At 41.9% G+C, this 12,801-nt stretch overlaps 1 protein-coding gene across 1 annotated transcript in view; it reads left to right on the forward strand.

Moving 5' to 3' along the window:
- SRRM1 (serine and arginine repetitive matrix 1) overlaps positions 1-10,186 on the forward strand; it is a 17,807-nt gene extending 7,621 nt beyond the window's left edge. Inside the window, exons 8-17 of the mRNA XM_088531157.1 lie at positions 387-491; positions 1,968-2,239; positions 2,399-2,479; positions 2,899-2,985; positions 3,306-3,450; positions 5,988-6,092; positions 6,843-7,304; positions 7,952-8,138; positions 8,799-8,993; positions 9,206-10,186. Of these exons, the coding sequence (XP_088387283.1) occupies positions 387-491; positions 1,968-2,239; positions 2,399-2,479; positions 2,899-2,985; positions 3,306-3,450; positions 5,988-6,092; positions 6,843-7,304; positions 7,952-8,138; positions 8,799-8,993; positions 9,206-9,310 (1,744 nt within the window). The 3' untranslated portion in view covers positions 9,311-10,186. The remainder of the gene's footprint in view (positions 1-386; positions 492-1,967; positions 2,240-2,398; positions 2,480-2,898; positions 2,986-3,305; positions 3,451-5,987; positions 6,093-6,842; positions 7,305-7,951; positions 8,139-8,798; positions 8,994-9,205) is intronic.
- Positions 10,187-12,801: the final 2,615 nt, after the last annotated feature.

Consider the following 12,801-nt stretch of genomic DNA (forward strand, 5'->3'; position numbering starts at 1 on the left):
AGAAGGTAAGATCTAATGAATAAGCATGTTTTCCTCGTAGTCATTTATGAGAAAATGCTGGGTTTAAAGCTTGAAAATCTTGGATGTGGTGGAGGGTGTGTGTGTGTGTTTAGCGTGTATGTTGTTTTCTTAATTTTACTGCCTAGTAGAGAAGTGGGTTTTTTGTTTATTTAGTTTTTTTTGGTAGTCTTAAACCCTCTTGATTTTGACTAAATATACCACGTTGGACTACAGTCTAAATGCTACCTTTAAGGTAATGCACTTGGAGCAAAGCAACTTTAAACTTGATTCCCTGAGCATAACTTACCTCAAATTTGTGGAAGAGTAGGTAGTTGCTTTTCATTTGAATTTGATTGTGACAGACCTTACTCTCCTTACTCTCCTAGAAGGCGACCAAGCCCAAGACGACGACCGTCTCCGAGGAGGAGGAGTCCTCCAAGGCGGATGCCTCCCCCGCCCAGGCACAGAAGGAGCAGGTCCCCTGTGAGGCGGTAAGATTCCCATTTTGTCCATTTGGAAAATGCAGAATTTGAAAGTTGAAGGGAACGGTAGTTGTGAGAAACGAATATTATGAAAATTGTTCATCATATGTCTCTGTGCCATCAGTTACGTAAGAGTTAAGTGCTATAAATCACAATACCAAGTGTGTAGCAGGAACCATTCCTGACATTATGAAACAAAATCTTTTAAAATGAAAGAGTCATGAGAATTTCATCTTCCTATTTGAAAAGAGGCAGCTTCATCATTGTAATGCCCTGGATAGCTCCAGGCATAGACTGACATGATGTTTTTAAATTTATTTTTATTTATTTTTATTTTATTTTTTACTTAACTTTTCAGTGCTCTTTTGTTCCCTACGGGGGAAAAATTAGAGTTAAGTTGCTTTGGATTGTACTTGTTGGGAATTTTAAGTTAAGACTTGCTGTTCCATTGTGTATAGTTAAAGACTGTCAGGATTTTGGCTTAAAATTTATTTCTTCCTCATGATATCTTAATTAAAAAAGAATAAACAAACTGTTTTCAAGTCTGCTGCCAGCTGTTGAGGTTACACTTTGCCAGCTTAAGCGATTGTACTGGTAGCAAAACTTCGAGTTATTTTACTGAATGACAAATTATGCACTGACAGCAGTGTCAAAATGGACATTATTCTCTCACTAGAGTGGTGCTTCCTGTGCTGAAGCAGCTTTATAAAAGATGACTCTCTCATTGAATTGTAAAGATGTTCATTCTACCACAGTTATTGGGAAAACTGAAAAGTATCAAACATGTATGTTGCAAGATGTACAAGAACTCCCTTTCAGCAAATGTTTGTCTCACTCAAGGTAGGGTTTCTTTCTTCCAGGTTCTCAGGAATTCTGCAGCCAAAGGTGGATTCTGCAGGTACACTATTGCAACAGAACTTGCCACAAATTTTGCCGCAGAATTCTAGAGGCCGTACCTTTTAAATTATGAAGTAAAAATGAAAGTCTAAAACAACACACAAGAACAGATTCATTCAGAGTTGTTAAGTTGTCTGAATTTTTTTTTGGCCTCCTGATATGATATGAAAACTTTTTTTAGTGTTCTTGCACACTAAACTCTTAAATGACCAGTTTAGAGGTCATTAAATCACGTGCGCTAACAAGGAGATCTCTTTTAACCATCCAAAAGCTAGAGAGCCAAAAGAAAACTAATTGCTCCCGGGAAAAAAAAGTCTGTAGATTGACAGAAAGCAAGCGAAGGTCACACTAACAACTTGTTGCTCACGGTCTTAAAAAAAAAAAAAAAAAAAAAAAAAAAAAGTAACAGATAGATCATTAATCTCTTTTTCTACAAAACAAGTGTTGAAGGCTGTCCACCATGTTTTGGAAGTGCTCTTTTATGTGGCCCTTTAGATGTGCTTGTAAAGGAGTGCAATTCTTGGTGTTCATGCTCAAATATTTCCTGAACTGGCTGGTCAGAATCTTAATGTTTTCTGTGATTTGCAGGAGGAGACGGTCATCAGCATCTTTATCTGGCAGCAGCTCTTCCTCCTCCTCCTCGCGTTCCCGATCACCACCAAAGAAACCACCTAAGAGAACTGTGTCCAGCCCTCCTCGGAAAACACGTAGGCTGTCTCCTTCTGCAAGTCCTCCTCGGCGAAGGCACAGACCATCCCCCCCAGCAAGTCCACCTCCAAAACCACGTCGGTCTCCAACACCTCAACAGTCAAATCGTGCAAGAAAAAGCCGTGGCTCTGTTTCTCCTGGCAGAACATCAGGTAATCGAATATAAATTGTCTTTCTGCAGCTATATCGTCTTGTCCTAATTTTTCCCCCATCATGGGTGGTCTTTATAGTTTGTATGGGCAGAAAATCATGCAAGAATGTGAGAAATTGCAGTTAAGTTACAAAAAAGCTCATCTGAATTTGTCTTTTAGCAACCAAACATAAGAGTACTGAAAAGAGAGAATCTCCTTCGCCAGCACCAAAAGCAAGGAAAGCAGAACTGTCTGAATCGGGTATGCATCTTGTTTTCAACATAAATTTGGGGTGGTATGGTGTTTTTTTTTGTTGGTATTTCTATGGTGGGGTTTTTTTTTGATGATATTTTTATTTTGTTACGTCTTTTTGTGGTTTGGGGGTCTTTTGATCAAAAGTGCATGAGAATATAAGGTAGTGGTAAAATCTCCTGTGAACCTCGTTTTCAAACTGGTATTGAAAACATTTTTAGAAGTAGAATTATTCATGTTGCCTCAAATATTTCCATTTAAACTTTCTTGGGAGAAATCTCAGCTGTAGTATGTAATCTGAATTGAGCATTAACCTAAGATGTATGAAAGCGTGCTTGATTCAATGAAATATTGTTTCAATTCTGTCTGAATAAAGCAAGTTTGTATCTGTGTTTTTAAATACTCTGTGTGTGTGTCTGCTTTTCAAGAAGAAGATAAAGGAGGTAAAACGGCTGCAGCAGATTCTGTGCAACAGAGGCGCCAGTATAGAAGGCAAAATCAGCAGTCTTCATCTGGTATGGCTAACCTACACGTCATGAAACTGGATTGTATTTAACACTTGATTTTTCTTGCACGGATTAATTTTGTGTGTCGATTAAAATTTTGAGTAGTGTACAGTGCTATTGTAAACTTACCTGCAGACTTACCACTCGTACAGCAGTCGTTCTTGTGCTAGTTTGATAAGGAAGAAAGCAGAATTTTTAAAGAGTATAGTAGTAAGTTTTTGTTAAGAGGCCTCCAAGGATAAAAAGCCTTTTGAACAGTAGTATAACTATGTCAGCATAACAGTGCTATGAGAAAAGTTTTTCAGGGATTAATTCTCTTGTACTTACAGATTCTGGTTCATCATCCTCATCTGAAGAGGAACGGCCTAAAAGATCCAATGTGAAGAACGGGGAGGTCGGCAGGCGCCGCCGCCATTCGCATTCACGCAGTCGATCTCCTTCTCCGCGAAAGCGACAAAAGGAATCTTCACCTCGGTAATTTCTTCTTAAGCTGTGCTTATATATATGGGGGTGTGTTTTTTGTGCTGTGTAACTGTCATCCCAAACAGAACAAGTTTGGTCCAGTTAGCCCACAACTGCCCAAACAGTATAAAGATAATCCTTTTTTTTTTCCAAACGTTATCCTAGAAAGACAGATGAGCATCTTGAGGCTGTTTGGTAGGATTTCCTTCAAGTGAAGCCCCGAATTTGTACGTATTCTGGACTGCAACACTTAGCTCATAGTAGAGACTCCCAAAAGACTTGGTGAAAGTTCACGTGATCCTCTTTAAAGTGCACCTGATTCCTCTGGAATCAGCCAGGATAAATTGGGGATTTTTGCTTTCATTGTTTTTGTTGTTGTTTAAGGTTTTTTTCCTACCAGCTCTGCCTCTTACACTCTTTCCCAAAGCATCTACCACTGCCATAAATGGGATGCTGGGCTAGCTGGACCTCTCATCTCTTCAAATTTCATTCTTGTTATGCTCATTTGTTGAAAATTAATCGGAGCTTTACTTGAGCATGTTCATTTTTGCCTCAAAATGTGGCAAATAGATTTTTTTACGCTTTGTTTCTTCCTCCACTGCTATCAGGATGCAGATGGAAAAGAGGTGGCAATCACCAGTGATGAAAAGGTTGGTTAGAAATTAATCTGTTACCTAGGATTTGTATATAAAAGACCATTTAGGCTCACTATTTTTGTCATGGATAAGTATTTGCTATCTCTTTTGCCTCGGACTTGCATGCTCAAGGTTAATAAATGAGAGGAATTCAGACTGTTCTATTAATGCCTTGGATCCATCTTCTTCACTGTCAAAAAAAAAAATTTAAATTCAGCAACAGAAGAAACACCTGCCCCATGGTCCCTCGTTAATCACTGCTTCAAGGAAATGTGTAATGGTCAGTAACACGTGGCCTGTTGTTCCCTGAAAACAACAACACATTTGTGTTCTTCCAGAATTTTCTTATTCCATATACAGTTTTAAAGCCTGGTGAGCACAACTCTGTTCTTGTTGCCACTGCTGGTCTGGATAAAACCCTTTCCTAGACCTGCAACAGTTGATAAAGAGATTGTTACTGTGTCCCAGATGACTGGAATTTCAGGGAGTCTTGTTCCTCTGTCCTTTAAGTGTTTGGAGCTAGTAGCAGACATGGGCACTGAATAAGAACTTTTCCCTTTATTACATAGGCAGTATTTGTATCTCTTATTTGTGAAATTATGTGCTCGGTAGTGAGCCCAGAACATAGGGAGTGCAAGAAGCTGAGTGCGTGATAAATTTATTAATCTGATTTAATATCCTGTGTGAGTAACCTGTAATTGAGGCCTCGCTGGAGTATTGTTGCAGCGTATCTGATCTGATTCACATGAAGTGTGACTGCATCTTGCAACGCAGACCATTATTATTGTGGATCTTGTTGCTTGCTGAGCACACTAGAATGTGGAGATACTTCCAGGTGTTTACAAAATATATTGTTATTATCTTCTGCAGAAAGCTGCAAGTGCTTCATCCTAGTCTAAATTTTTATCTTAGTGTTTAATTAGGGCAACCATGAAGACTCGTATTCCTTTCAGCTCTTACATTAATTTTGTCTTTTGGGGCAAACTATCTATACAAAGTGTAACTGCCTGCCTTGGAAAACAGCAGTCAGGGCATTTGGAATTAAATCCTCGGTAGCTTGTGATTTAGGTGAGCTGTCTGCTTTGTCTCCCACCAAGCTGTGCTGCCTTGACTTTGACTTTCTTGTTGCTCTTTTGTCCTCTTTCCACATCATTATTTATTTGAATTGCTGAAAGTATTTTTCATTACAAAGTACTTATTTCCCTCTCTCCATAACTTCATGAAAACGTGTTTGGTCAAAGTTCCCCCTCCCAGAAGTCCGTAAAGCTCTCTGAGAGCAGAATGGCTCATTTTGTGAATAACTTGAATCCAAATAGCAGCAGTTAGCACCAACTCTGACTTTTCTCAGCATTTCAGGAAATGGTAAGTCATCCTAGCTTTCAGATCTGTAGATAAAGCTGTTTCCAAGGGTACAGTTTCACACTATGCTTAATCTGCTTCTACTTGAGGCTGCTGCTGGGAGTCTTTCTCCCCGAAGCAGCTGGGAATTCCCAATCCCTCCCTTGTGTTGGATCTAGCAGTTGTGTTATTGCATGAGGACAACTTTTTATTTATTAGTCGTCTTTTGGATCAGTGGGCACGTGTGGCTTATTATGTGATCACTAGATTCAGTGCAAGGGAAATGGTAGAAATGTGGAAAACAAGAGAACGGGGCTTTCTCTGTGTCCACAGGTTGCAGATCCATCAGGTTAAGCAGACTGAGAAATTGTCTCCGCCTGGTGTAGCGGGTTCTGAAAAGCCTCTCATGCTTCTTAGACATAGACTTGGATGTAACTTTCCTGTTAGTAGTTCTGATAGAATTTAATTTTGGAGAAGTGCATGAACACGAATAACCGGCATAGAGAAAACAAGAATAAACCCCCCAGCCTTCCAGAGTCCTTTCCAGCTTTTCTGAGTCCGGCCGTGTCTCTCTAGCAGGCGGAGGAGAAGCCCCTCGCCCGCGCCCACCCGGCGCCGCCGCTCGCCGTCGCCCGCCCCGCCGCCGCGGCGCCGCCGCTCGCCGTCCCCGCCTCGCCGAAGGTACCGTCTTGCGTCCTCCATAAACCGCCTTCTGGGTTGATTGCCTCCCACTACGTTAAAAAATAAATGCCATGAGCTAGGAGACCTGTGCCTTGCTTCCCTGCTTACTGAGGAGAGTGGGTTTGGAAGTGAGGTCTCTCTTATTTTCTGTGGCAAGTGTGTGGCCTGGGTATAACACACCCATTCAGCTTATTTTCCAAGAAGTTTGCTATCAAATAAGGTTTTAAAGATTAGAAATAAAAACCTTTTAAATAACATTTTAAGAGAAATGCTCTCTTAATTCTTCCCAGCACTGGCCATGCTGCCAGGTGACTGCAAATAGTTCACGTCTGTGCTAGCTGAGCTCCTGTTTCTTTGATACTTCTGACTTCTCTTCCTCAGACTAGCACCTTGCTGAGAAATGCAGCTGGGAATGAATGTGCGTGAACATGCACACATACACACTCTGCTCTGTACATATTGATCTTAGTGAGTCTGGGAATATGAAAACTATTACAAAAACTTCCTCTCTTTTTGATGGGTTGTTTAATTTAGTTGCAGTTTTCTGACGTCTTTACTGTGAGGGTGACAGAGCCCTGGCACAGGCTGCCCAGAAAAGTTGTCTCCTCTGGAGATCTTCCAAACCCACCTGGATGCCACCCTGTGCTCTAGATGTCCCTGCTGGCGCAGGCGGGTTGGACTAGATGATCTCTAAAGGTCCCTTCCAACCTCAACCATTCTGAGATTCTGTGTGATTCTGCTCCCCTGCAGGTCTCCGTCGCCGCCGCCGCGCAGGCGCTCGCCCTCTCCCCGGCGCTACTCCCCGCCGATTCAGCGGCGCTACTCGCCCTCGCCGCCCCCCAAGCGCCGCACGGCCTCTCCTCTGCCGCCGCCGAAGCGAAGGGCGTCCCCCTCTCCCCAGTCCAAGCGCAGGGTCTCCCACTCGCCGCCGCCGAAGCAGCGGAGCTCCCCGGCTGCCAAGAGGCGCTCCCCGTCGGTATCTTCCAAGCACAGGAAGGGGTCTCCTCCCAGCAGGTCTAACCGGGATGCGCGTTCGCCACCCCAAAACAAAAGGCATTCACCTTCACCTCGGCCTAGAGCTTCTCACACCTCTGCGAGCCCCCCGCCGCTGCGAAGAGGGGCTTCAGCTTCACCTCAGAGAAGACAGTCTCCATCTCCAAGCACTAGACCCATCAGGAGGGTGTCAAGGACACCAGAACCTAAGAAGACAAAGTAAAAAAGCTCTAGCTTGTTTCTTCTGTTTTTATTTTGTTTCTTTTTGGTGCAGCAGGAGGAAAAGTTAGGTTCAAGTGGTGCTTGTATATCTGGATGCTGCTCACATACTGATGGCTTTGTTTGGTTTCTACCTTCATACAGCCAACGTGCATTTTCTGAAGCTCTTTTAATAGATGCTTCTAATCTAAGTTCAGTGCAGGGAGAAGCTTTAGGGAGGATTTAGGTAGAGTTTGCGGGATCTTTTAAGAGCACAGAGAAGCACTGGAACTGAGCAAGCAGAAGCAACAGAGGATGTAGCTGAACGTAACGTCTTGCACTGCCTCCGTTGGATGATAAAATAACAAAGCTATTCCGTTTTAACGTGCTTATAAATTAATCACAACTGAAGAAAGGGAGCAGTCGTTCCTGAACAACAACACTATTATCCTTTTACAAGCTATCAAGTTGCAATATCCTTTTGCATTACTGATCCACAGCTGCATTGGATGGTTTAGCCTTTTGTAGCAGATGCCGCCACAACAACTAATCATTTTAAGTGGTAGCTTAGCCAAGTTATAAACACACATGTTCAGTTTTCATCACTTGAATTTCTTTTGTCTCTCAATGTCTAACGCTAGTATTCAAGTGTGGCTGTTCTGTTGCAGGGCTTCCACGCCAAGTCCGCGCTCTGCCAGACGGGTGTCTTCGTCACGATCTGCCTCGGGATCTCCGGAGCCGGCGCCCAAGAAGCACCAAGGAGCTGCCTCTCCTGCTCGGTCTCGTTCACCTTCTGCAAACTGGTCACCTGCAAAAAAGGCTAAAAGTCCAACTCAGAGCCCGTCACCTGCAAGGGTATTTGTTTGCTAATAATAGCAGTGCTGTTTTGGGTTATATGACAAATTGTTTTCATCAAGACCTGCTTACTGAGCAGCTCTATGCTTATTCATGTGCCAAAAAAAAACAGGTTTTTTTGGCTTTTTTTAGTTTAAAAAAATAAAATCAATTTGCAGTAAAGATGTTTAAATTTAAATATTTATAAATATGGAAAAAAGTGCTATCATAGAATTCTAATTTATGGAAGAAGCCTCTCCCATTTCATAGAGTTTCTGGGATTAGTTAAAAAGCATATTTCACTTAAAATGAGTTCCGTGGTCTACAAAGTGAGGAGGTTTTGAACCTGGGTATTTTGAATCAAGGATTATCTGGTGCCTTCCCCATTATTTTAGTGTGTCGAGTGAGGACATGTCCTTTCTTTACTGGGAGAGTTGTACTCCACTGGCAGTGCTCATTGCTAGGAAGAGGTTTGAGTGTCCCTGCTGGGAGCAGCACGTCAAAATATCCCTCTTGTAGAATTGCTTTTTCCAGTTGATCGGAATGTGCCTTTCACCCCTTCTGAAAACTGCATATTGTTTGGTCAATCTGCTTCCCCTAGTTGGATTGTAGTCTTAGCTTGGCAAAGTATTACAGTCTCAGAAAAGAGGTGTAATATCTGTTGAATTGTCTCCACTACAGAATTCAGATCAAGAAGGTGGTGGGAAGAAGAAGAAGAAGAAGAAGGATAAGAAGCATAAAAAGGATAAGAAGCACAAGAAACACAAAAAACATAAGAAGGAGAAGGCTGCAGCGGCTGCAACAGCTGCTGCTGTGGCTGCAGCAGATACCACCTCAGCACAGGAAGACCAGGAGGCAGAGACAGAACCCAAAAAGGTAGGGGCTTGATGTTCACCTTTCCCTGTTTCACCTGTGAGGGCAATATAAGAAAATAGATGGAGATTAATGTTCACAGCGAGTGCTATTTATGTTCTAAATAAGTCTTTGTCAAAAATGCACCTTAGTGTCCCATGATTTTACTTGCTGAGTATTGGAATGCTCTAGCCTGGTTATTCAGTGTTTGAAGAAATGTTTATCTTTGTTTTAAGGAGACAGAAAGTGAACCAGAAGACAACCTGGATGATCTAGAAAAACACCTGAGGGAGAAGGCACTGAGGTCCATGAGGAAGGCGCAAGTGTCACCACCATCTTAGGCTGAAACCTTTGATATAATGTACATTTTCTTTGGTTTGTACTCAGAATTCAATTTCAAATTGCTAAATGTGTTTGAGCTTTAGAATATAACATTTGTTGTAATAATTGCTAGGTTGAGGTTCACCATGTACAAAGGGCATGGATTTACATTACAAAAGGTGTCCACAGTGTACTAGTGACATTCTTTCATTGGCAGTCTACATAATTTCATTTAGAGTGAGACTTTTTAGAAGCAGTAGGAATTTTGTTTGAAGGTTTTAAACATGGCCATCAGTTCCCTAGTTTCTTTAAAATTCACCCAAACCTTTAGAATAATTTGTGAGAGTCTCATTTGATTTCTTTTGTACCCCATTACATTAGGCTACTAACCTTTGTGGTTTGTAAGCTTGCCCAGGAGTAAAACCACTGCAGAGTTACCAAGAAGTACATATATTTTAATGCTTTCTACTGTTGCCTGTATAGTCTCCATTAAAGTGAATCAAGAATAGCAATTTAGAATGGTACATAAATGAAAGCATGTTGTTTACCAGGACACTGTGGGTTTATATTGATGTAACATGTTGATTTGGAACACTGGAATTTCATTTGTATTTTTATGTTCTTTTTTTAAAGGGCAGTTTCCATGATCAGCAGTCCCAGAAAAATTCCTTCAGTTACATAAATTTTGTTTGTGAGATGTCGTTGCCCCATTCATAAATCTTGTCTCGTTGCGGTTCTTCTGAATGGTATAAGCAACTTTCAGAGATGTGGTCTTTGAAAGTTTGAGGAACCCGAACTTTGGATATTGTCATGTTTTCACTGTTTTTTGTTTTTGTTTTTTTAACTAAAGCTATATAAAGCTTGTGGATTAAACAAAATAAATTTCTAAATTTAAAGAGATGTTGGCTATTTTTATATGAACATTTGCATTTGCTAATCAGCTTTCTTTTGTACAGGGTTGTCAAATACACAGATATTGTTTGATCCAGTATACTGGCTTTTTAAAGTGGGGCTTTTTGTTTTTAGCTTTCCTACTGGTAGCAGAAATAGCCCTTAGTTAATTCAGTGATGTTCCTGTTGTGTCTGGATTGGTGTTCTTGCAAAGCAAGAGTAAAACAAGCTACCTGGCCAGCACGGTGTTAGGATGGTTAAGTTAAATTAAAAAAATAGAAACAAATCGTGTGTTAAAATTGCTTGCCATAGCAAGTAGAATGCTTCAAGCTCCTGCTAAAAATATCTCACTCTTACGTGAGAAGTTTGTATTAATTTAGCTAGCTTTGCTCATGTGAACACTGGTTTAAATGCCCAGCTAAGGGATCCTGTTGGCACACTGTCTTTTTCAGTCATATCTGAAACTTTTGATTGCTGCTGTCCAATTTTCCAAAAATTCAAGTTCTGGTTCTGAAATCAAGTCACTTCTGAAGAGTCTAAGACTCCTCAAGAAGAAAGAATAAAATGTGCTTTGAATTTTTTTTTGTCCTGCATCTGAAATAGATGTGATGTTCAGAATTAAGTGTAGATATTTGATTAGTCCTTTTACTTGACATCGTGTAGGGTTTTAATATCAAACAAGTGTTATGTAGATACTTGATGGGAGGGTTATCCGTGAAGTTTTCTTCTCCACTTCCTTTTATGCTGAATCTTTGAGGCTTTTTAGCCTGAGTCGACATTGTATGCTAAAGTGCTTGTAACCTTAGTTCACCAACACGTAAATGTTGAGTATCAACTGTTATTAAATAAGTGTATAATAAACTCCAAGAACTTTCTGGACAAACACATTTTAAAAAGTCCATCTGAGTGAATTTGGTGCTTGTGAAACGAGAGAACCTAACCAAAATGTTATGCTCATCTCAGTGCCTCCTCCACTTTCTTTCCTGCGTTGGTGGTTGTTCCTTGCCACAAATGATTGTCTGGGCAATTCAGCCTAGGAGGCTGTGGATGTGCAGTGTTTCCAATGAGTTAATGCTTTGCTCTTTTATCTCATTTTAAGATCTTTTTTGTGACCTCTATTGGTCTCAGTCTTCAGAATAGTAGAAATACTACTGACTGCTTAGCTCTGCTTGTTGCTCTTTCATCTCCTACATCTGTCACCACATTTTGAAAAGGGAATTCACTGATTTGGGGCAGGTTATGAAAGAAGGCCAGAACTTTAGTAAATTTTATTAGGTGTCTTAATCCCACACCATTCCCCAACCCTGCCCTTGAGCTTTTGTTGTAGGGGGTCCTGCCTCTACCTTTTTTTTCTTTTCCTTCTTTGTAGCTTCTATCAATAAGGAAATGTTTAGGTTTGAAAAGAAGAACGCTCTGCAGGAAGCATTCCTCCTCCCTACCTAGTTTAGTTTAATTTACTTCCTGCTCAGGTATCACACTGCATCCAAACACCAGTCAAGGGGTAGCAAGCAGTTATTTATTGAAATCTGTTTTTTCTGCTTTTTCTGTTTCTTGAGCTGTTGTACCATTTCTTACTGCCTTGAAGGGGACTGTGTGGCTTTTCCGTACGCAGTCGTGCGCTGTGGAGCTGCGTCCTTGGAAATGCCATTTTTTGTCCATTTCTTTGCAATTCTGCAACTGTCAGGTTGGAATGAGACCGTGTGGGCTCCCGTGGACGAGGCGGCAGAACCGGCCGCGTGGATCTTGCTCTGTTCATCGGGGCTAGTCAGGGCACCCTTCCTGAAAGGGCAGATAAAGGGGTTTGTGTAAAGGCCCTGCTGGAACAACCCTATCTCACTGCACGCACAAAGAGTGACTTTAATTGAACTGTGTAATTAAGATGAGTCCTCAGGGGTGAGTGTGGGGATGAAGTGAGTCACTGGAGTTCAGCAGCATTAGTTGGTAGTGAAGAGGGATCTATTTGTTACGTCAACAGCTGTGACAATAGCAAGGGTGTGTGCCATAGGTTGAAGTTTACAGTAACTCACTGGTGGACCATTATACTTTTCCACTTAGGTGATTATTTTTATTTATTTTTTGGGAAGCTGCCTAGTGAGTTTTGTACAGAGCAGCTACCCGAGCTTCACCGCTGCGGTTCCGTAGCCTGACACTAACTAGGACAAGGACTGCTCTCCCTGTGTTCTGACCGAGCTCCCGTTCGGGTTCATCAGCTCTCTGGCCTTTGGGCTTCCTGCCGCCCCTTTCCCGGGAGCTGGGAGCTGCTTGTTTGCCATGGAGTGAAGCAGAGGCCGGGGTTGTCCCTGCCGCAGTGGGTGGAGGGAGCTGGTGTCCTGTATCGGCCACTCTTATCTGGACTCCGCGTTGCCGAAATCACAGTCAGCTGCTTAAAGCACAGCAGGAACTTGGCCCCTCTCCTCCTGTATTTTGTTCTTCGTACATCGTGCTCGAACTCTTTAACAGGTACCACCATCTTTGTTTCCGTTTCTGGTTTAAATAACCAAGTTTGACTTCGATTCCGTTTCTGTTCTGAAGTGAATCGATAGCTCTCCCCCGGTAAGAGGGAAGCGGAGCTGCGCTCAGAAACGCCCGCGCCGCTCCTCGCCGTGACTCACCCTTTGCT

This window comes from Tinamus guttatus, unplaced genomic scaffold (genome assembly GCF_059628265.1).
Source record: "Tinamus guttatus ecotype Peru unplaced genomic scaffold, ASM5962826v1 Tinamus_guttatus_pri_ptg000397l, whole genome shotgun sequence".
NCBI lineage: Eukaryota > Metazoa > Chordata > Aves > Tinamiformes > Tinamidae > Tinamus > Tinamus guttatus.